General features: G+C 47.9%; 1 protein-coding gene across 35 annotated transcripts in view; it reads left to right on the top strand.

Annotated features, from left to right (window-relative positions):
* Positions 1-21,886, top strand: part of MYO18A (myosin XVIIIA) — a 768,001-nt gene that overhangs the window by 229,792 nt on the left and 516,323 nt on the right. For 16 of the 35 annotated variants that reach the window (XM_085649175.1, XM_085649172.1, XM_085649168.1 and 13 more), the window contains exon 1: positions 1,789-1,901. The exons of 12 other annotated variants lie outside the window; for them this stretch is intronic. Coding sequence is in view for 2 of the 23 variants with exons in the window: in XM_085649192.1 (XP_085505318.1) it covers positions 2,480-2,482 (3 nt within the window). In the remaining 21 variants the exon portion in view is untranslated. Of the gene's footprint in view, positions 1-1,784; positions 1,902-2,348; positions 2,483-21,886 lie in introns of those variants that run through there. 7 more of the 35 variants (XM_085649187.1, XM_085649186.1, XM_085649161.1 and 4 more) reach the window with 6 other exon arrangements.

The following is a 21,886-nucleotide window of genomic DNA, read 5'->3' as shown; positions in this document are numbered from 1 at the left end:
CGCGTATGTAAGGGCTTTGCCACGTGAAGTTTGGATAGGGATGTAATTTAAGGAAGCCATTGCCACTGCAAGTTAATACCTCGTACCGCAGGCCTCTTTACTAATTCTGGCTGCTTGTGTTTGACTGGTATGCAGACCCTGAAATATAGGGATTAATAGAGAATATGTATCTCCTTGCATGAAACGGTTCCTCCATGTGGAAAGACTCCATGGCACGGTCACGTCACTCCCCTGTGCCTGTCACCCAGGGGAGATGTGCTGGAATTGCTGCTATACAGACAGTGACTCAGCAGGGATGCGTTTATCCGCAGGCAGCAGTCCTCTTCCGGTACTGGAAGTTCAGAGGTCAAAGGACGACTGCTACTTGAACGGAGTGTTCTTGCCGGCCACTGCACAATGCTTGTTTTAGTCTTTTTGTCCCTGAAATCTGCCCAGTTTCACAGACCCATGACCAAAATAACTTTTGGGCTAGCACGGATTTTCTTTTACCCTTCCATTATTATATTTATATAATATATATTTTTTAACTGACAAAAGCATGTTATAGTGAGGTGAAAAAATGCAGTTAAACTGTAACATTTTAAACTTTAAAAATCCTGAAATTCACTATACTATAACTTGTACCCCACTCTGCATTGAAAAAAACAAAGGTTAAAGGACGTTATAGTTAGTTGAAAATGCCAGTTAAAACATATTGTTTTAAACTAACAAAACCACTGACATTCAACCGTTAGTTATCTCGACTAACAATAACTTATGCCCTAAAGTAACGATAACTCGCGCCCCCGGCATGCAGTGTCGTCTTGAGCGATCTAATTCCAGATGTTGCAGTCAAGGTATCAGTGATGTCATAGAACATGTCATGGGGGAAGTAATATTTGGGGTAAGTAACAGTGCATGGGCTATTAAGGAAATTAAAGTGTAAAATGTTTTTCTAGTACACCATTTTGTATGTGTCCTAATTATTGTGGAAGAAATATTGTTGTACAAAATTATTGTGACCTAAATACTAACTACCAAAAAAAGTGGCGGTATTTATATATAGGCTAGTATAGGTGTACCGTACCTGACTCCACATATACCTTGACGATATATGTATCTTTAAGGTAAGTGGACATGGAGTTAAGACTGAGTAGTCATTATTTACTTATGTGCTCTTAACTTCGGGTTATTTTATGTCTTGGAATGTAGGTGATATTTCTGCCCTGGATGGTTTGACATACCCCACTCACTAATGTGACTTTTTGAAAAGCGTTCTCTGGGTGACAATTCTGTGTCTTGAGACGAGGTCCGGTAACTTCCTTTGGAAAAGTGAGACCACAGTGTTTTTAGCAGTGAAAGTCTGAAAGTGTCATCAAATAGTGTGCTGATAACGTGAATATATTTCTGACCTTCTAAGCGCTATAACTAGAGGGGTTGCTTTAACGCACGTCTGCGGCGCTGAATGTATTTCCATCGGGAGGATGGAACGCAGCCTTGACCCGTAAGAATCTCAACCTGTGACCCTCGGGTCGGCTATTTTCTCCGTGCCCTCTTGTCCCAGACACACTCACGCACCTGCAGGAGACTCACCGTCAACAGCCGCCGCTAGCCGCCCCAGCACGTCCTTTCTGCAGCTCGGTCGGTGGGTGCTCCCACCGCTCGTCCTTCCTGTAGGTGTGGGGGGTGGGGAGCACCGCTCGCCCTCCCCCAGCCCCGAGAGCGGGGCAGGGAGCCGGGCGCAGAAGTTGCCATCCCTCGCTGGCATTCGGGGTTATTTTTAGTCGAGCTGTATCAATGCAGCTGTCCCGGCAGGCTCACTGGGGGAAGTGACACTCGGGCTGGCGCTCACTCCGCTCCTTCGAGGCCGGCTCCGGTGCAGCCCGCTCTCCTCTCAGGCCCTCTGGTAAGGTGGACGGCTGGTGAGTACCCTCCGCCGAGCTCTGCTGCCCCCGGGCAAACGGAAGTAGCGTAGCGCTGCGAAGAGGGAGGTGTGTGCCCGAGTGCGTCGAGTGTATGGGCCCAACACTGGCCGCCGCTATTAATAGTGCCCAGGCGCTGGCTGCTGACACATCCCAGCCACTTTGCCCAAAACGCCGACTTCCCTTGCACCCCGAAACCGGGGCCTTTCAAATCGATCAAGTCCGGGTTACCCTGGTTTCCAGTTACGAGCGCCTAGAAGACCCCCTGCTGAAGGTGGTGGGCCCCATGGGGATCCACCCTACTTTCCGGAATAATATTAGAAACAAAACAGTCTCTCCTCTGCGCAAACTGTCGCCATGTGTGACCTGCGAACCGCAAGAAGAAGCCGCTCGCTGACTTCCGCAAACAGCGGTGAAAAGGAAGTCCTCTTGGGTAACTTGGCTTTTGGGACCGAAGACTCCTTCGGCAGATGCGGCAGCGGCGCCCCTGCTTCCCATGAGTCCTTGTTCCCCGGACTAGTGATCGGCGTCCGGCTCCCTGGACCTCCCACCGGTGCTCCGGACACGGGGTTCCCTTTATGGTACGGTGCTGGAATTTACAATCGCTTCTTTAAAATGTGCTGTCAGGAAGTCCTCTCGATAAGGCCTGAGAGCGACCCGAACTGCCGTCTCTGAATGACATGTCACATTTTAGACTATCAGTTGTAAGTGCATTGCTAGCTGCGATGCGTGGGCGCTGTGGCCCACGCAGGGGCTGAAGCGGGTGCCCGGCCCAGAGAGCCTGCCCGGAGAGGCCTTCACGTAGAATGTCAGGGCCCAGCTAGTGACATCTTCTGCGCAGCTCGAGCCTTTTTTATTACCAACTCGCCGTGTTCCATTGTGTATTATCATATCGCTTTCTTCTAAATATGTCACCCACTGGTATGGCGCTGTGCTGGGGAGAGTTGTCTACATTGAATCTATAAGTCCACTCACTGAAGGCCACATAGTAGCTCACGTGGGTACCAATTTCACATTTATGTTAAAAGTAGCACATTCTAGTGGTCGAAAGGTATTATTTAAGGCTAAAACTCCCATGAAAATCTGCATGATCTTTTACAGGCATTGAAACAGTTTGTAGGTGTTTGCACCACCCCCCCAGAGCCCCTCGAGGTAGGCATTGTGCAGAGCGGCGCTACACGAGTGTCATAATGTGTGCAAGTTTAGAGAAAGGCAGTCAGTGAAAATGGTAATGAGCGAGGGGAGCTGTGTTTATTGGTAAACATAGGTGTTTCCGCAGGGGTGGAGCTAGCCCCCTCCCTTGAATGTGTTTACACAGATAAGGTATCAGCCTGTGGGCAGCCATGATGAAAAAGCCACTGGCGAAAGTTGTCTGTTTTAGAGATTGCATTTGTTAATTTAAAATCGATTCCACATGCTATCACTTTTTTTGCAATTCATTAATACACCTCACCTTTCTGCGCAGTTAAAGTGGCTGTCGAAAATATTGCACTCACTCCATACTTTTGGGCGAAGTTGTCTTGTTTTAATAATGGCGTTAATACTGTTTGTGTTTCATGTTTAAAACAATCCCTGCAAAAGAAACTGAGTAGTAGTGCGAGTACAGTGAGTTTTCCAAGATCACACAACAGGAGAAGTGGGAAATTTGGGATTAGATCGTGGACCAGAGGTAAAACTGACACATTTCCTCTGAGGCCTCTTTTTTCCCGCTTGCACTCTAAAGCGAGTGCATTTCCCCAAGTCTGAATAGAATGAGTATCAGCAGCCCGGTGTTTTTGTAAGAAAGAACTGGGTGACTGACCTACGTTTTTAGGTGAAACCCGGATGCTGAAGATCACACACCACGCCGTCGATCAGGTGGCACTCACACATTCTTGACTCTAAACAATGGGTGCTCACAAACTTTCTCTCGGGGCCAAATTTACAGTGTGGTTTGTGGCTGATGGCCGCACCGGTGGTGGCGGGGGCAGTGGGGGAGGGGGCGGGGCTAGAGAAAAAAAAACCTATGACCATGAGGTCGAACACAGGCCCCTGCAGCGGACGCCTTCGTCCACTGAGCCACTAGACCCGGCATTCACACATCTATCTATCTATCTATCTATCTATCTATCTATCTATCTATCTATCTATCTATCTATCTATCTATCTATCTATCTATCTATCTATCTATCTATCTATCTATCTATCTATCTATCTATCTATCTATCTATCTATCTATCTATCTATCTATCTATCTATCTATCTATCTATCTATCTATCTATCTCTGTCTCCTCCCTCCCTCTCTCTCTCTCCCTCTCTCTATCACTCTCCCTCTCTCTCTCCGTCTCCCTCCCTCTCTCTATCTCTCTCTCTCCCTCTGTCTCCCTCCCTCTCTGTCTCCCTCCCTCCCTCTCCCTCCCTCCCTCTATCTCTCCGTCTTCCTCCCTCTCCCTCCCTCCCTCCCTCCCTCCCTCCCTCCCTCCCTCCCTCTCTCTCTCCGTCTCCCTCCCTCTCCCTCCCTCTCTCCGTCTCCCTTCCTCTGTCTCCCTCCCTCTGTCTCCCTCTTGTCTGTCTCTGTCTGTCTCCCTCCCTCTGTCTTCCTCCCTCTGTCTCCCTCTCTCTCTCTCTCCCTCTCTCTCTATATCTCTCCCTCTGTCTCACTCACTGTGTTTGTCTCCCTTTCTCTCTGTCTCCCCCCTCTCTGTCTCCCTCCCGCTCTCTCTGTGTCTCCCTCCCTCTCTGTCTCTCCCTCCCTCTCTCTGTCTCCCTCCCTCCCTATCCCTCCCTCTCCTTCTCCCTCCCTCCCTATCCCCCCCTCTCCTTCTCCCTCCCTCTGTCGTCGTCTCCCTCTGTCTCCCTCCCTCTTTCTCCCTCCCTCTCTCTCTGTCTCCCTCCCTCTCTCTCTCTGTCTCCCTCCCTCTTTCTCTGCCTCCCTCCCTCTCTCTCCCTCCCTCTCTCTCTGTCTCCCTCCCTCTGTCTCCCTCCCTCTGTCTCTCTCCCTCCCTATCCCTCCCTCTCCTTCTCCCTCCCTCCCTATCCCTCCCTCTCCTTCTCCCTCCCTCTGTCGTCGTCTCCCTCTGTCTCCCTCCCTCTTTCTCCCTCCCTCTCTCTCTGTCTCCCTCCCTCTCTCTCTCTGTCTCCCTCCCTCTCTCTCTGCCTCCCTCCCTCTCTCTCTGTCTCCCTCCATCCCTATCCCTCCCTCTCTCTCCTTCTCCCTCCCTCTGTCTCCGTCTCCCTCTGTCTCCGTCTCCCTCTGTCTCCCTCCCTCTGTCTCCCTCCCTCTCTCTGTCTCTCTCCCTCTCTCTCTCTCTCGCTTTCTCTCTTTCCCTCCCTCCCTCCCTCCGTCTCCCTCTGTCTGTCTCCCTCCCTCCCTCTGTCTCCCTCGGTCTCACTCACTCTGTTTGTCTCCCTCTCTCCCTGTCTTCCTCCCTCTCTCCGTCTCCCTCCCTCCCTCCCTCTCTCTATCTCTCTCTCTCTCTATCACTGTTTGTCTCCCTTTCTCTCTGTCTCCACCCCTCTCTCTGTCTCCCTCCCTCTCTCTCTCGGTCTCCCTCCCTCCCTCTCACTCTGTTCTTCCTCTCCCTCTGTCTCCCTCTCTCTCCCTCTGTCTCCCTCCCTCTCCCTCTGTCTCCCTGTCTGTCTCCCTCTCTCTCCCTCTCTCTGTCTCCCTCTCTCTGTCTCCCTCTCTCTGTCTGCCCCCTCTCTGTCTGCCCCCTCTCCCTCTTCCTCCCTCTGTCTCACTCTGTCTTCCTCCCGCTGTCACCTCACCCGCTGCTCTCACTACCTGCTGCCCTCCGTCACCTCACCCTGCTGTCCTGGTCACCCGCTGTCACCTCACCCCGTGCTGAGATAGCTTCCCGGGAACACACCCAGCCGCCGCACCCAAGTACTTCACAGGTCTTTTAAAGACCATTCACTTGGTAATGAGGCTTTGTTGTATTTCACCTCTTCTTAGCGCCCCTGCATCTCCACTCAATCAGAGTGGAGATGCAGGGGCGCCAAGAAGTGGTGAAATACAACAAAGCCTCATTAACAAGTGAATGGTCTTTAAAATAATCGCCCGGCCTCCATAGCTCCGCGCTGCTGCGACCGGCGATATAAAAAAAACACAGGTATGATGTCTGCAAGGTCCGCGGGCCGCCAAGGAAGGCTTGCCGGGCCGCTGGCAGCCCTCGGGCCGTACTCTGAGTACCCGTGCTCTAAACCAACGATCTCCCTCGGGGATCGCTGGTGTAGATTAGTGTAGTTTGCAGAACTTGCAGTTCCTTACCTGTGCAGCCAACTGACTATGTCCGGGCCTGGCTTGTCTTGGAAACTTTGTGAGCTGTTCCTGCTACATTGGCAGAGTTTATCACAGCCTGCACCCCGCCTCCTCCATGATTCCTACGTACTCCATCCCCCGCGGTCATCCTTCAGCGTTTTAAAGGGCCGAAGGGCCTTCTTCGTCCATACCAGACTTTTTTTTTTTATTTGCAGTTTTGTAGACTGAAACTTGAAAGCCTCCATGGCACCTTTCTGGTCCAGGCCATGTTTTCCAAGGCTGAATTTGGGTACCAAGTAGGCCTGGGCAAAAATTTCGTTCCGTTCGCGGAAATTGCGATAATTTGACATTTTTGCGTTCCGCGGAGAGCGCGAAAATGTCAAAAATTCCGGTTTCCGCAGCTTGGCGATAATTTGTTTCTTGCTCGCGCTGTAAAATGATACATTCTCGCGCGCGCGCGATCGCCTTACCTGAATCCCTGCGTTCGCCGACAAGTTTTCTTGATCCGGTCGCGTTCTCCATGAGATGTTGTATTGTTTTTAGCCATTTGCGCTGTCTCGCGACAGTTCGCGCCCGCAGTGACGTCATGCGTCGCGCGATCACGTCTTTCTTCTCGCGATCATGCACCGCGAGAACAACTCAAAACAAGATGGCCGCGCCCGCAAGCAGCCACATGGGTAAGTTGGCGACCCGCAACCATGCAGAAAATCGCGCGAACATGCCGGAAAAAAACTTCCGCATCTTCGCGATATTTCTGCTTGTTTGCGATAATTTTAAACATTCTCGCGATAATTTGCGAAGGTTAATTCCGCAAATTCCGCCCACCCCTAGTACCAAGCCCACCCTGGTAACATAACTTAGTTTAAGCATCTTACAACAAAACTCTAGTGCAGAGTCTTAGAAGACCCCCCTTTCATTGGACTAATACTGCCTTCCATCATTGCTTTCTTATCCTACAAGGCATCCCTAAAGAAGCGCAGAGGCCAGGAAACCAAGCGAGCCTAACATCCTAGCTGCACCCTGCAGGGTACCTCTGGGCAGACACATGGCCATGCTGCTTCCAAGTCCTTCCGTGGCACCAGGCCAAGTGTTGTTCTCTATCAGACATACGCCCTTCGGGACAGCCCTGCTGTAAATCAAGTCACACTGCAGATAAAAGCAACACTGAGGGTGTACAAAGTGAACTGCAATGACAGGAATCTGCAGATCTTCCTAAGTTTGGATATGCATGTCAGTAAATAAAAAAGAATACAAAAATAACTACTAAGCGCAAATGGTACCTCTGAAAGCAGTGTGCTGACGCGATCAAGCCACTTTCGAGCTCACAAGAATGGTATACGGTTAATTTGACGTATTGAACAATTTTTTTAATTGTCTTATTAGACAGATAGGACTTCAGTAATATCCTAAAGCGTTCATGATTGAGTTAAAGAGGAGCAACCCCTTTAGGTCCTCTAAGTGCCCCACTGTTCCATGAAATAATGATACCTGTTTTTCTTGCAGGTTGCTTATAGCACTTTTGAGGGGTTTAGGCGCTGTACACATTTTCTCTTAACTGCAGTCACCAGCTAGACTGGTGTTCATTTAACTAACCGCAGCACATTGGCAGTCTCAGAGACCCTGCTAGGAATGTAAAACGGCACACCTTTCTCTTCAGCAGGTACTCTCATCTCCTGCGCCCCATTATTGGCTTTGTTGAAAAGCGCTTATTGTTTTATATGTTTCAGTGGGCATAATGTGCAATTCGTTATTAACGAGAAACTTCAGTTGTTGCTTTCAAAAAATTACAAATAGCTTGGACAGGGTTTCTTTAAAACCAAATGTGCAAATTTTGTACGGTTCTTAAATCACGCAAGCGTTTCTCCACACTTTGATGCATACAGCTTCTCAGCTGTAAGTGTGGGTGAGTGATGGTGTAAGGCCATACTCTGGATGGGCATATGCCTCCACAGGAGGTCTCTGTGATGCCAGTCTTACCATCTGCAGATATTCACTGACATGCCGCTTCCACAAGCTCTGCCACCTTGCAAGGCCAACACCCAGAGCATGAGAGTTGTGTGCTTAGACTGACTGCTCTGTCCTAGGGCACATGTAGGTGCGATTAGTATTCGATCACTCGAGCAGAAGCCAGCTACAATGTGACCTCGTGCACTCATGCTACCTCAACAAGTGTAGACCGCATTGGAGTCCTAGGGTCGTAGGTAGAGAAGCGAAACTGCCTCTTTCCTGCCTCTTTTTATCCCGATCTGAGATTGATTCTCCTCTTCAAGCTTCTTAAATCCTATTAGAGTGCTTGAAATCTTACCTGTTGTTTAAGTTTTGCCTCCTACGTCAACTAAATCTGTGCACATTTTTACACAGTGCTCCCAGAGTCTTTCTGCAGGCACTTAATATTGATTCAGATATTGCTTGTGTGATGGGCATACAGACCCCCTCCAAGTGATGGCATAAGCCACACTATAGCAGTACTAGTGAGGAGGGCTGAAATAAAGCTTGCTTTCGGGACTGAAAACGGCTGATTCTTCTGGGGAGCACGGAGTCTTTCTCGTTCTCTTGGGTTGCCCCTACTTAGTCACTTTGCGACAAGATTTTCATATCTTCTGCATCATGTTCCAAGTTCATAGATCTACATCAGCTCAACATAAGGCTAGCTTTTCTTTTTATCACCATCCATTTTAGCTGTTAAGCCTTAGAAAACATCATAACACATATATTTTCACCCAGGCTAGCCTTACATAGCTCAATTCTGCCATGTGTATGGCCAGTTGTCAGTGGTGGAAGAGGTAAAATGCTACAGTAATGTGTACTGACATCCTAATTTTTTTTAAACACATATCTTGTTGTGGCTTCCAGGACATCCATGTGTGCATGGCCCGCAAAGTTGCTGCAACTTCAGGCATAAACCTCGAAGAAAGACCTCTATCTTATGTGAAACTATAAGTTGTGACTCTGTAGAAAGCCAGGATTGAATGTCGTTAGGCGGGTCATGGTGCAGTGTAAGTGGCTTTTACTTTCCTCTAGAAATGGTTCCTTTAACTCAAGCGATTGGCACCCTCTTTGGGTTCCCATCCAAGACCTTGCATGGATGTGCACAGAATGATCAGTTGAAATTACCAGACGGTCTTCATGACTGTGCTGGACCGCAGGACTGCGGCTGCAGTGTTCGACAGCAGAAGTAGTGCTTATACTCCGTGAGTAACTTCGTTTTTTTGCTACTGCTAACTTATAATCTATTGTGTGTCTTGTTCTTCCGCATTTTCGAAATATTGCCAGAGTTTTTAAATATCAACCCAAAAGATATACTGGCAACTTGCTATCCAAACCAGTTTTAAATTTCAACACGCAATCAAAAAGTTGAGTATACCTGCAAAGGGCTGAATATAAAGTAAAGTGTCCTGACAGTAGCGAGGGAGCACACTGTGCCAGGAAGAGAGCTCAGGGAAGAAAAAGAGCTTAACTTCTACCAGGGGAGCTCAACGTGCAACAGGGAGCTCTGTACGCCAGTGATGGAACCCAGCGTACTGTGAAGGAGCGCACATTACCATTCCTAGAGCTCACACTGAAAGAGAGCTCACAGGAGAGCTAAGTACACAGAGTTCAAACTACCCCAGATGGAGCTCAATATGAAGTAAGAGAGCTTGAGCTAGTGTACGAGAGCGCGCCATACTGGTAAGAGAGTTCAGCGCAGAACGAGAGCGCTGCTTTTACTAGGAGACCACAACAGGGAGCTCAGTATACAAGCAGAGCTCAGTGTACCGTGATGGAGCTCAGTATACAAGCAGAGCTCAGTATACTGTGATGGAGCTCAGTATACAAGCAGAGCTCAGTATACTGTGATGGAGCTCAGTATACAAGCAGAGCTCAGTGTACTGTGATGGAGCTCAGTATACAAGCAGAGCTCAGTGTACTGTGATGGAGCTCAGTATACAAGCAGAGCTCAGTGTACTGTGATGGAGCTCAGTATACAAACAGAGCTCAGTATACTGTGATGGAGCTCAGTATACAAGCAGAGCTCAGTATACCTTGATGGAGCTCAGTATACAAGCAGAGCTCAGTATACTGTGATGGAGCTCAGTGCACAAGCAGAGCTCAGTGTACTGTGATGAAGCTCAGTATACAAGCAGAGCTCAGTATACTGTGATGAAGCTCAGTATACAAGCAGAGCTCTGTCTACTGTGATGGAGCTCAGTATACAAGCAGAGCTCAGTATACCGTGATGGAGCTCAGTATACAAGCAGAGCTCAGTATACTGTGATGGAGCTCAGTATACAAGCAGAGCTCAGTGTACTGTGATGGAGCTCAGTATACAAGCAGAGCTCAGTGTACTGTGATGGAGCTCAGTATACAAGCAGAGCTCTGTCTACTGTGATGGAGCTCAGTATACAAGCAGAGCTCAGTGTACTGTGATGGAGCTCAGTATACAAGCAGAGCTCAGTGTACCGTGATGGAGCTCAGTATACAAGCAGAGCTCAGTGTACTGTGATGGAGCTCAGTATACAAGCAGAGCTCAGTGTACTGTGATGGGGCTCAGTATACAAGCAGAGCTCAGTATACTGTGATGGAGCTCAGTATACAAGCAGAGCTCAGTGTACCGTGATGGAGCTCAGTATACAAGCAGAGCTCAGTATACCGTGATGGAGCTCAGTATACAAGCAGAGCTCAGTATACTGTGATGGAGCTCAGTATACAAGCAGAGCTCAGTGTACTGTGATGGAGCTCAGTATACAAGCAGAGCTCAGTGTACTGTGATGGAGCTCAGTATACAAGCAGAGCTCAGTGTACTGTGATGGAGCTCAGTATACAAGCAGAGCTCAGTGTACCGTGATGGAGCTCAGTATACAAGCAGAGCTCAGTGTACCGTGATGGAGCTCAGTATACAAGCAGAGCTCAGTGTACTGTGATGGAGCTCAGTATACAAGCAGAGCTCAGTATACCGTGATGGAGCTCAGTATACAAGCAGAGCTCAGTGTACCTTGATGGAGCTCAGTATACAAGCAGAGCTCAGTATACTGTGATGGAGCTCAGTATACAAGCAGAGCTCAGTGTACCGTGATGGAGCTCAGTATGCAAGCAGAGCTCAGTGTACCGTGATGGAGCTCAGTATACAAGCAGAGCTCAGTGTACCTTGATGGAGCTCAGTATACAAGCAGAGCTCAGTATACAAGCAGAGCTCAGTGTACTTTGATGGAGCTCAGTATACAAGCAGAGCTCAGTGTACTGTGATGGAGCTCAGTATACAAGCAGAGCTCAGTGTACCGTGATGGAGCTCAGTATACAAGCAGAGCTCAGTGTACCTTGATGGAGCTCAGTATACAAGCAGAGCTCAGTATACTGTGATGGAGCTCAGTATACAAGCAGAGCTCAGTGTACTGTGATGGAGCTCAGTATACAAGCAGAGCTCAGTATACCGTGATGGAGCTCAGTATACAAGCAGAGCTCAGTGTACCTTGATGGAGCTCAGTATACAAGCAGAGCTCAGTATATTGTGATGGAGCTCAGTATACAAGCAGAGCTCAGTGTACTGTGATGGAGCTCAGTATACAAGCAGAGCTCAGTGTACCGTGATGGAGCTCAGTATACAAGCAGAGCTCAGTGTACCGTGATGGAGCTCAGTATACAAGCAGAGCTCAGTATACCGTGATGGAGCTTAGTATACAAGCAGAGCTCAGTATACCGTGATGGAGCTCAGTATACAAGCAGAGCTCAGTGTACCGTGATGGAGCTTAGTATACAAGCAGAGCTCAGTGTACCGTGATGGAGCTCAGTATACAAGCAGAGCTCAGTCTACTGTGATGGAGCTCTGTCTACTGTGATCGAGCTCTGTCTACTGTGATGGAGCTCAGTATACTGTGATGGAGCTCAGTATACAAGCAGAGCTCTATCTACTGTGATAGAGCTCAGTCTACTGTGATAGAGCTCAGTATACTGTGATGGAGCTCAGTATACAAGCAGAGCTCTGTCTACTGTGATAGAGCTCAGTCTACTGTGATAGAGCTCTGTCTAATGTGATGGAGCTCTGTCTACTGTGATGGAGCATAGCATGCCATTCATAAAGCTCACACAGAAAGAGAGGACAACGTGCAGCAAGAGCAACAAATGTGAAAGTAAAGCTGAAAACACCCGGACGTGCTGTATACAGTAGAGGTCACGATCAGTAAATGTGCGCTGTGTGCAACAAACGAAGCCAGGCCTATCAGCGGGCAGCTGGGACCGGTGTGCTGACTGATGTGCAGATAAGTTGAGCAAAAATGCCACAAGAAAACACAATTTTCCTCCAGGAGAGTGAGTTGTTGGCAGATGCCGCGTTTTTCAAATTCCACGTAATATAACAATTATTCTTGTAATGCAGCTCCGCAGTCCTCAGCAAAAGGAATGAACGGCTGTAGGCGCTCTCAGCAAAGGCCAAAAATGTGTAGCTACACTCGGAAAGCTCATTTTCCCTTCACGGAAGTCCGTGTTCAGGAATGAAAGTAATTTTTTTTTTTTTAGTATAGTTTTTTTTTTTTCAGTATAGTTGGAACGAAAGTTTAACGCGCGGGTGAGACATCTGTGCTCTCCAGGAGACGCCTCCGCCGGCAGGTGAAGGGACGCGGTGCTCCAGGGCCAGCGTGGAGGCGCTGATAACCGGACTGCATGAGTCCGTCAAAGGCCTGAGAGTAGCAGAAACAACACTGTGTCCAGTCAGAGATGCTGGCAGTGCAGAAAGCGAGGACAGTACGGCGGGAGGAGAGCGCAAGATGGAGCCGCCGAGCCCGGCGCCCTCGGGAGGGCCCAGGGCCGTTTCTAGGTGTTTTGCCGCCCTAGGCGAGAATTTAAAAATGCCGCCACCTCCCTTTTACTACCATCACTCTCTCCCCCTGTCATCCAGACTAGAAGAATTAATGCATTAGATATTCCCAAACTCATGTTTTTTGCCGCCCTCCCCCTTTTAACGCCCTAGGCGGCCGCCTAGTCTTGCCTAATGGTAGAAACGGCCCTGGGAGGGCTTCTCTGCGGTACTAGGGTTCTGCTCACTGTACTGACCGGGAGCCAGGGGCCTAGGTTGCCTGGGAGTGCGAGCTTCTGTGGAAAGCGTCACGAGAGGAGCTACGGTCTGCCCCGACGATGCGCCCCTCCAAGGGACCCCAACGGGGACGTGGTGCGCTGCGCCTACACTTTCGACTTACAAGGAGCCTGGAGAAACGGCAGAAGTACTAGAGTGTAGTTTCCCTCTCATCAGAAAGTATCTGGAGCTGATATGTTTTCAGGGGATTCAGAGCCAAGATCAGCGTTATTTTAATATTTTCCATATTATAGTATTTCCGCTTCTTTTGATGACAACGGTCACGCTCATTAAAAGGCGCCTGTCTGCGAGTATTTGCTGATCAAATTGCCTCGTTTTCTTGTAGAAATAGGCCCTCGCTGACTGTTCTTTTTGTGTTTATAAACTCAAGGTCAGAAGGTGGGGAGAGAGTATTTTGTGGCATCTCCCGGTGCATTGTGGGTAATTGGTTACTGACGATGCTTACCAGTAAGTGGCGTCAGATGAACTCGGTGGTACTTCGTGCCACTAAGTTCAGACCACATCTGCTGCTGATCCGAGCTCTATTGCCCCTTTCAGGTTATCCATTGTGAACTCAAAGTGACACTTAAATTGGCTCTATTTCTGAGAGTTATCAAAATTCAGGGACATGACGTAAACCCACCCAGAGGGCAACCTTGCAGGAAGCCCCCCTTCAGCGGAAGGCCAGTGAATATGTTTGCAATCAGGGCTTAAGTATTAAAAAAGAAGTTGGGCAGTATGCAAGTGAAATCATGACAGGTGCCATCACAGCGCATGCTGTCACGACGCATGACATTGCATGTGACCTCACAGGAAGTGACCTCACAGGAAGTGACCTCACTGGACGTGACATCACAAGACGTGCCATCCGATATTAAGACCGCACACATATGATTATCAGGTATATCGTGGGTACATTTAATCGCATTAAGAGATTTAACAAATTAGATTTGGCATTGGGGCTGTGCCAAAAAAGTAGCGCAATCCCGACGCAAAATCTGGGCCTCAACTAATACATTTATGTTTTTTAAGCCCTGCCACAAAGGAATTGGCAACAAGGAGAAGCATGGCAGTAGATCTGTTATGCTCAATTGGTTGCAAAGTCTACATTATAAAATATTTGATTGGCTTAAGGCATCTGCTGTAAAGGTGCCTAGTAAATCTCAGGGCATAGTAATAATGTTGAGATAACTCTGGAATTTAATGCATTTGTTGGAGAGATCTGTGTTGTGCAAAGTTCCAGATTTGAATCACAGTAGTATAAGGTTAATGTGTCTCCTGCAAAGCACATCACGTAACATTCACATGACAGATTTTTATTTTAAGTAGATAGTAAAGTGGATTACTGCTTTTAACACAGAGATCCTTTTGTTTTCTGCAGTTAATAAACTGTAACCCTTCTAATCTAGCACAGTGAGCTATGAAAGACATGTGACTCTTACACCTTGTAACCTTGTCTCATGTAACTCATCTTGTACATTGATTTACACATGTACATGATTTATTGCCAGAGTATAATGTGTGTGTTTTACGTAAGAGCTCTGACACCCTGCATTGGGTTGCGTAGCGCGATAAGAGAAATAAAATAGTGCTATTGAAATTGTTATTTGTGTATATACTGGGGCAGACAAACACAGCTGAGATTCTTACAGTGCATGCATCTCTTATATACAAGGACTGAACAAAGGTAAAAGCTGCCTCTTTTAAGTACCTCTGAAGAGAGAACCAGCTGTGCGCCTTGGTCGCCCCTCTGTTGCGTTTACATTTAAGTGTGTGGTTGCAGGCCACCCTCACTCAGGATTTTCAAACAAAAGGTCTGATGGCCCCTTAACTTCGGCCCAGCTGGAGGTGAAAAAAAAGCTCCCTCGCTGCCTGCAGAGCGATGCTGGGAACCGAAAGCAGACAACGTACAGGCGCAGCTGAACGTGTCCCGGTGTCCTACACTGGGACAAGCTCAGCATATTTCTGTGGGGCCCAACTTCTTGACAGAGGAGACGGCGTCCACTCTGTGGAAATAGTGGGTGGACTCCGTGTACCTGCGTGTACCCCTGACTTGTGCCCCGTTTGCAAAATCGGATTCTCTGGGGCTCTTCATCACATTCCGCAGTCACTCTCAATATTATTTGTCAGTGTACCTGGTAGGTCATTCAAGTATGTTGGGTCCCTCACAGCCTGATCTATTTGACCCTTAAACCTCTTATTTGAATCTCACCACTCTCCCCATTTCCTCTGGGTGTTAAGTGGTGTGTCGGCTAAATGTGGGCACGCTGTTGCCTTCACAAGGGGAGAGGCTAGGTGACAGTGTGTCCCGGATCACTCGATGCATGAGTCAGTCGCTGCAGATAGGCGGTGAGGTTAGTGCTATCCTGGAGCCTGGCACAGACAGGGCAGCTTAGGCTGGGCACACCGCAACAAGTCTGATTCAGATGTGGGCGATGTCAGCTTTCTCAGCAGTCAGGCGAACAAAAATGTGGAGAGGAATTTGGGCTTAAAGGAATCACGGTAAATGGAAAAATACACAATAAATGGTAGGAAAATGCATCTGTCTTTCTGTTTACTAGGTTTTATATGTCTCCATATACTGCACTTTATACAGCCCTTCTAAGCGCTATAAATAACAGGCGTTGCTAATACTGCTTGTAATGGTACTCACTTGAACAATCTGGGATGGATAGAAAGTGGAGTCAGCTTGTTGGAATTTGAACTTGTGACCTGTCAGTCATGGCATATCTCAGCGGTGAGCGAAGGACTCACGCCATCCTATAGGAGGACATCTTGCTACCTGTAGTTGGGTGTAAAGAGCACATTGCTGGATGCTTACATGCCACTCTGCCAGGAGGACTCCCAGAAGTAGAAATTACTGGTGAGAGTATAGTGCCTTTGAGGAAGCTACGTGTCAAAGAGAAGTGAACACACTCATCTGTTCTACGAGAGCTACTGTAGAAAGAAACCAATTTGCTGTGCAAGGAAATTGACCAGCATTTGATGGTCAATGATGCTGAAAGTGAGAGAGGAGTCGGGTATGATAATAGGACCCCAGCCTCTGTCCTCTGCAGTATGGAGAGCACGCTCACCGCTTGGGTGGCTTCGGTCTCATTGCCTCTTTGTGATCTGAAGCTGGTCAGACAGGTCTGTTAGGGTGTGGATCTTTTTATATAGCTGGTTGGCATGGCTTTCCCTATGAATTTCCTGTGCCTAATCAGGCAGTGGTGGACGAGATCATCCGGGACAACGTTTGTCATTTTGAGGATTGGCGGGATTTGACCCATGTTGTGGGCAGCTGTGAAGGTGACTTCTAGGAATTATGTAGAGTTAACAACGGAGTGCTCGTTTAAAGGTACCCCCCAGGCACCTCCACTTGCTCCCAAGATAATGTATTTAATTTCTGTGGGTTATCCATGGCACTGAAACATCATAAGAGAGACCCTGTTTCCCATACGAAGCTCCCAAACTGGATACAATTACCCAGACTTATTCAAGACCCCAGCACTTTTAAACAGTCATTGGTCGCTTCATGAGACTTCAGCTGTTCTAGTTTTTCTGTGCAGTAAATCTGAAGGTGCGCATTAAAGTATCACTTATTTCACAAAATAAGAGCTGTAATTGAACCTTCTGGTTTTCTTGTTATCATAATGATTGTGGTATCGTGTGTCTCCGTCTCCACACCACTTTCCACGAGCTAGGCCTAGATCGCTGAAAAAGCCCGGTCAACAAGCCTTATCATTCCACATCAAAACCCGCCAGTGAGGCTGGGGAGACCATCTTTGTGTTGCAGACCCAGTGAGTTGGTCAGTGGAGATTACAAGAAGTCTCACCTGGGATGCGGTTGGGTATCCTTTAGCATCAGGATCTAGTGGTGTCCCAGCCTTCTTAGTGAGTGACGGAGAGCGTGAGTCATTCGGGAAGCCTCTTCCAAGAGCCCTCTGCAGTGCAGGCATTGTAGAGGAAGGGAACCGCTGTGGGGATGACATCTAAACGTGCATTTTCTCTTACCTTGGAAAGCATTGCCTGACTTTGACCGCAAGCCTGCAGCCCGCGGGGCGGAAGCAGTGGCTCGCGTAGTCCCTGCCGGGCCATTTTCCGTGGCTGAGCAATTTCATGCCGAGCGCAGCAGCCACATGCTATGTTCATGCTGCGTAACAACCTTACCACAGCCATGAAATAAATTTGCTGAAAAATCGGTGTGTACTCTTTATCAGAGTATGACAAAAAGCAGCATCTGCGGAATGAGGCACTGGGGAGAGACGGACAGAGATAAAGAGAGATCTAGAGGCTTACAGGGTCTACTGGTGCCTAGAAAGCGTCATGGGTCCTGGCCGTGACTCCCTGAGCTCTGGCTCCTGTCCATACTCCTCAGTGTACTCTCAACTGCAGGACGCAGCCTTCATTTGCATCACAAGATATGCTGCTCTTTCCAGTGAGACCTCATTTTATCACTGAAATGGAAAAGGGTCTGTCCCATTGCTGAATTAATAAGAACTTACTTTTAGTGGAGCTTTGAATGGTCGAATGCCTTCAGTGTGTTAGTAGCAATAATGAAAGTCAGGGACCCACCTCATAGTACCTAATCCATTCTGAGAAATGTTGGTACTGTCTCTTTAAAGGCTTTCTAGCCCAGTTGAAAAGTGACATAGATATAAATGTACACATTACATTTAGCATTTTCAAATTGTACTTAGAGTATTTTACTCAGAAGATAAAATAGCGTTTCTTTTTAAAACGAGCTTGCATATGAGGTTACAGTTCACATCATTAATTACATCATCAGTGTCATTACAAGTCACATCATTGATGACGTCACTCAAGGTGCTGACCAGCCAGACATCCCAGAATCCACTGTGCCTTACCTTTGGATGTGCCCGCAGGCTCCAGGGCGGGAGACTGGCCTCACAGAAGAGCGCAGCTCCGTAAACGGCTGCCCAGGTCCGAGCCCTCCTCAGCAGGGATCATGAAGCCCCTGGCAGCAGGGTTTAGACTTCGGCCAGGCCCTGCACGCAGCAGCCCTACTCTCAGAGGCCACTGGGAACTGCCCTCAGCCATCTATAAGCAATGTCTACTGGACATCACCTTCAAGCATGCCCACTGACCTCCGGGTGCCGACCAGCACTCCCCTTCCCCAGTGAGCTCTGGTTCACACTAAACAGTCAAGCCCAATGCACAGCACTCTTTCTGCCACACCCGTTCGTCCGTGCGATGCGGGTTCTCTGCACTGAGCCTCCCTATCTTCAGTGCCCTTTTCAGCCATGTCAATTACATTCTTGTTTAACTCTCCTTGTTTGTAGATGTATTTATATTTTTTTATGTAGAGTTTTTTTTATATTGTGCTACTTCTCTCCAGCGGTTGAGAAGCGCTTGAGCAGTTTTTTGCACTGAACATTTCAATTAGAGCTGAAACGATCAAGTCCGCTCGCGATGAAGGATGGCTATGGGATAAAAAATATGGGAAAAGATGAGTTACTCATAGACGAAAAACAGAAAAACCATTAGCAGCATGTGTCAGTCCTTCCTCTATAGGTGGAGCGCAACGAGACAATTAAACATAGAGATTTAATTAGCTCGGTTTTGCTTTTTTGTTTAAGAACAAATATTCTTTTGACATTTTAGATCTGTATGAAGCCGGGTTGACCGGTAGGGGAAAATTTTCTCTAAGTTAGTGTTGTCTCTCTCTTAGTAGTGCAGGACCGAGATGGAAGGCAACTTCAGGGAATGTATGTTAAAGTGTAACAGTACCAGCACAACCCTGGCAACAAGAAACCGCTTAGCAAAGCTCTCAGACCTATTTAGATAAATCAACAGGTATTTTATGATTAATATAAGACCAAAATGACAAAAATTGAATCGGTCACTGCAAAGGTGTAGTGTTTTAAGAAGTGACAGTTCCATTCCATATGGCTTCTCCATTCAGCATGGGCAGTCAATAAAAGTTCCTGCGCAGTACTCACACGTGGCCACTGGATGCTTCGTCCCTCTCTGGTCACACAACACGACTCCCAGCTCCAGACTGCCTCTAGCCCTAAGGCAGGCTGGGGGGCTTGATGGGAGCTAGCCGTATAGGGAGGCACAGTTCACAGCCTCCAAACTTTGCCGAGTTCCTGTGCCGGTGTCTCTGGCTTGCCTCTCCACAGCAGGCAGTTTTGCTGCTCTAGTCTGCCACAGCCAATAGACCATACCGCTTCTCCCCCACCTTCTTCTCAGCAACCATCCCAGTCTTTGGTGTTGACTCTAAAGTCCTTACCTTCCTCCAGAGAGTCCCCTTGCTGGATACCATTTCACGGTGATTGCAAGTTATCTTTGTAGCTTACTTTCCTTTTTCAACACAGAATCTTCATGAAATCCACTGCCAGACCAGTTACAACTGGTGTGCTTCATATAAAGTGTCCTTCATAGCTCTTTTATTGCTCGGGGGGGAGGTGGGGGGGCAGAAGTTATGGTTTCTGCAGCGGATAGCAAATAGTAAGTATCTAGTAGCGTTGCCTTTCATCGCGATAATGCCCCTAACAAGCACCAACATGATGGAAGCCAGCCAGCAGTACCTAAGGGGGGGGGGGGGGGGCAGCTACAATGCATATGACAGAAGACTTCTGTGTAATCTGAATATGTCTTGAACCTGGCATAAGAGGCTAGTTATTACCATTGTTGAGGGAGGGGAGTGGATTATGACCCCTGGAAGCTCTGCCTCTCATTGCGGTCATGCCCATGATATATTTGTCCATGATGGATGTCAGTTAGCAGTGGCGAGCGGGAGCTGTTACTACCATAGTATTTCCTTTTGTACACTCCTGACGCCTCCCTTGCTGCACCACTATCTCTTTTTCAGACCATTTACTTGCTGGTGTTCTTTTGCACCGCATAAGGCTGGACACCTGTGCGGAAAGTTTGTACAGTTCGTCCTTGAGTTGCTCAAGTAGTAAATAATGAATATGCATAAACAAGTTGGTATTATTTGAAATGGGCCTCGGCGGCTCAGCGGGGCGTCAGTGAGATGCAGCGGCATCATTTATTAGGGACTTCTCGGTAGGACTTAAGTACTGTTAATGTGTGCCTGTCGGTAAGGAGTGATCTCGGCAAACGTGGTCATTTAGAAGGCTGGTGCGGGCGTGAACACCAACCACGTACTGCTTATGAGGCTGCACACCTGCATGTTGGAACCGGAGACCGCTCTTTGACCCACACGGCTGCAGAGATGTGACTCTGAGATCCGTGTGGAGTCCATACTTTAGAAATCACTAACAGCGCAAATGCTGTGCCATTGGAAGACTGAAGGACAGAGTCACCGGTCCACCGTTTGATCTAATGGTCCTCAGGCCTCGTGTTGCTGCACGCTGGCCTGAGGTGGGCTAGTCGAAGTCAACACTGGACTTCGCAGCCAGTGTAAAATGTGCCATTGGGTTTGTTCTTTTAATCCTCTTTGTGACACGTTTTTCCCCTTGCCGCACCTTTCGTTGTGTAAACTCAGTCTCGCGCACTCGGCTGCGGCGCTCAATTACCACCCTTCACGCCCTGCCCCCACATCTGCTCAGCGCTCACAGCTTCCCTGTAGTTTGGACACCCGCTTTTTGGGCAAAATGGCTAGTGAGATAGTGAGATGCGCGTAACCCATGATGTGTGGTCAGTAAGACATACTGTAAATTAAAAGTCACCCCGCAAAAATGATTGGCGCCTTGATTGACGTTGTTTGAAATACTTGTGTTTTTCCCCCTTGATTAGAACGTTATTTTTAAACTGGACTGAGATTGGTTTTAACAGTGTGAGATGTTTGGGTATGTGATTCTGTGTACAGTGGGCTCTGCAGAACTCAAGCATTGTTGAAAGAGAGCATGTGTCTGTTTTTGGGTCCTTTCACGGGCTACATGTACTGTACGTGGTTCTGGCTCCTTGGCCCATAGCATCCCTACTGCTGTTATGAGTTTAGGTCCAGTGTCTGTGGGTGACACCCTCAAGATGCCATTTGATGAACAAAGAAGACAGACTGGAGCAAACCCTGGTTAAAGTGTTGGAGGTGCTCAACAATCCTCATTTCATTTAGTAACTGTCTTGTCTGTTATCAGAATAACGTTTATTCTAAGCCCACAAGATGCAGATGATACACAAAAAGGCATTAACAAAAAGTTACAGAAGGACTAATCTCTTAAATTGTCGTGATTTTAATTTTAAATCTATGCTGGACCTGCAAAATAGTCCATAGGCCTTCATGTTGGCAGCAAATGAAGACTTGGTGTTGCTGTTGAAGTCAGCACAAGATCTCATTTATTCTGGAGGTGCAGGAGCCAAGACTGCTTCATAGTTGGCTCTAGCGTTGAATGCCATGGAAATCAACTCTTAAGCACTCTCCTCAACTCCAGTGCCTCTCTAACCTCATAGTTCATAGTTCTCTTCTTTCCTTATTCAAGGCCAGGAGCCTTTTTACCCTAGGTTTATATTGTTGCCTTATCGACCGCTGCCTCTGGCTATAGCGATTGTTAAAGGCCTTTCACCCGAGTTAAAGGCCCGAGCCACAGGTGAGTGACTATAACAAGGGAGAGGAACTTCAACAGCCAGTATAGCCTACGGTAGAAGGGCTATAAGCTATTAGAACATTCCAAACTCTGAGGGTACAAAGTTTTAAATTAAAAAGGGAGAAACAGAAAGACACACTTTGGAATGTTGGAGCAGAAGGCTTAGGCCAGTCATTATCGGCTTTGATCAGCTCCATTGTCTTTAAT

Source organism: Triturus cristatus, chromosome 3_2 (genome assembly GCF_964204655.1).
Source record: "Triturus cristatus chromosome 3_2, aTriCri1.1, whole genome shotgun sequence".
Lineage (NCBI taxonomy): Eukaryota > Metazoa > Chordata > Amphibia > Caudata > Salamandridae > Triturus > Triturus cristatus.
The sequence above is the reverse complement of the archived record's forward strand: the minus strand, read 5'-3'. Positions and strand labels throughout refer to the sequence as shown.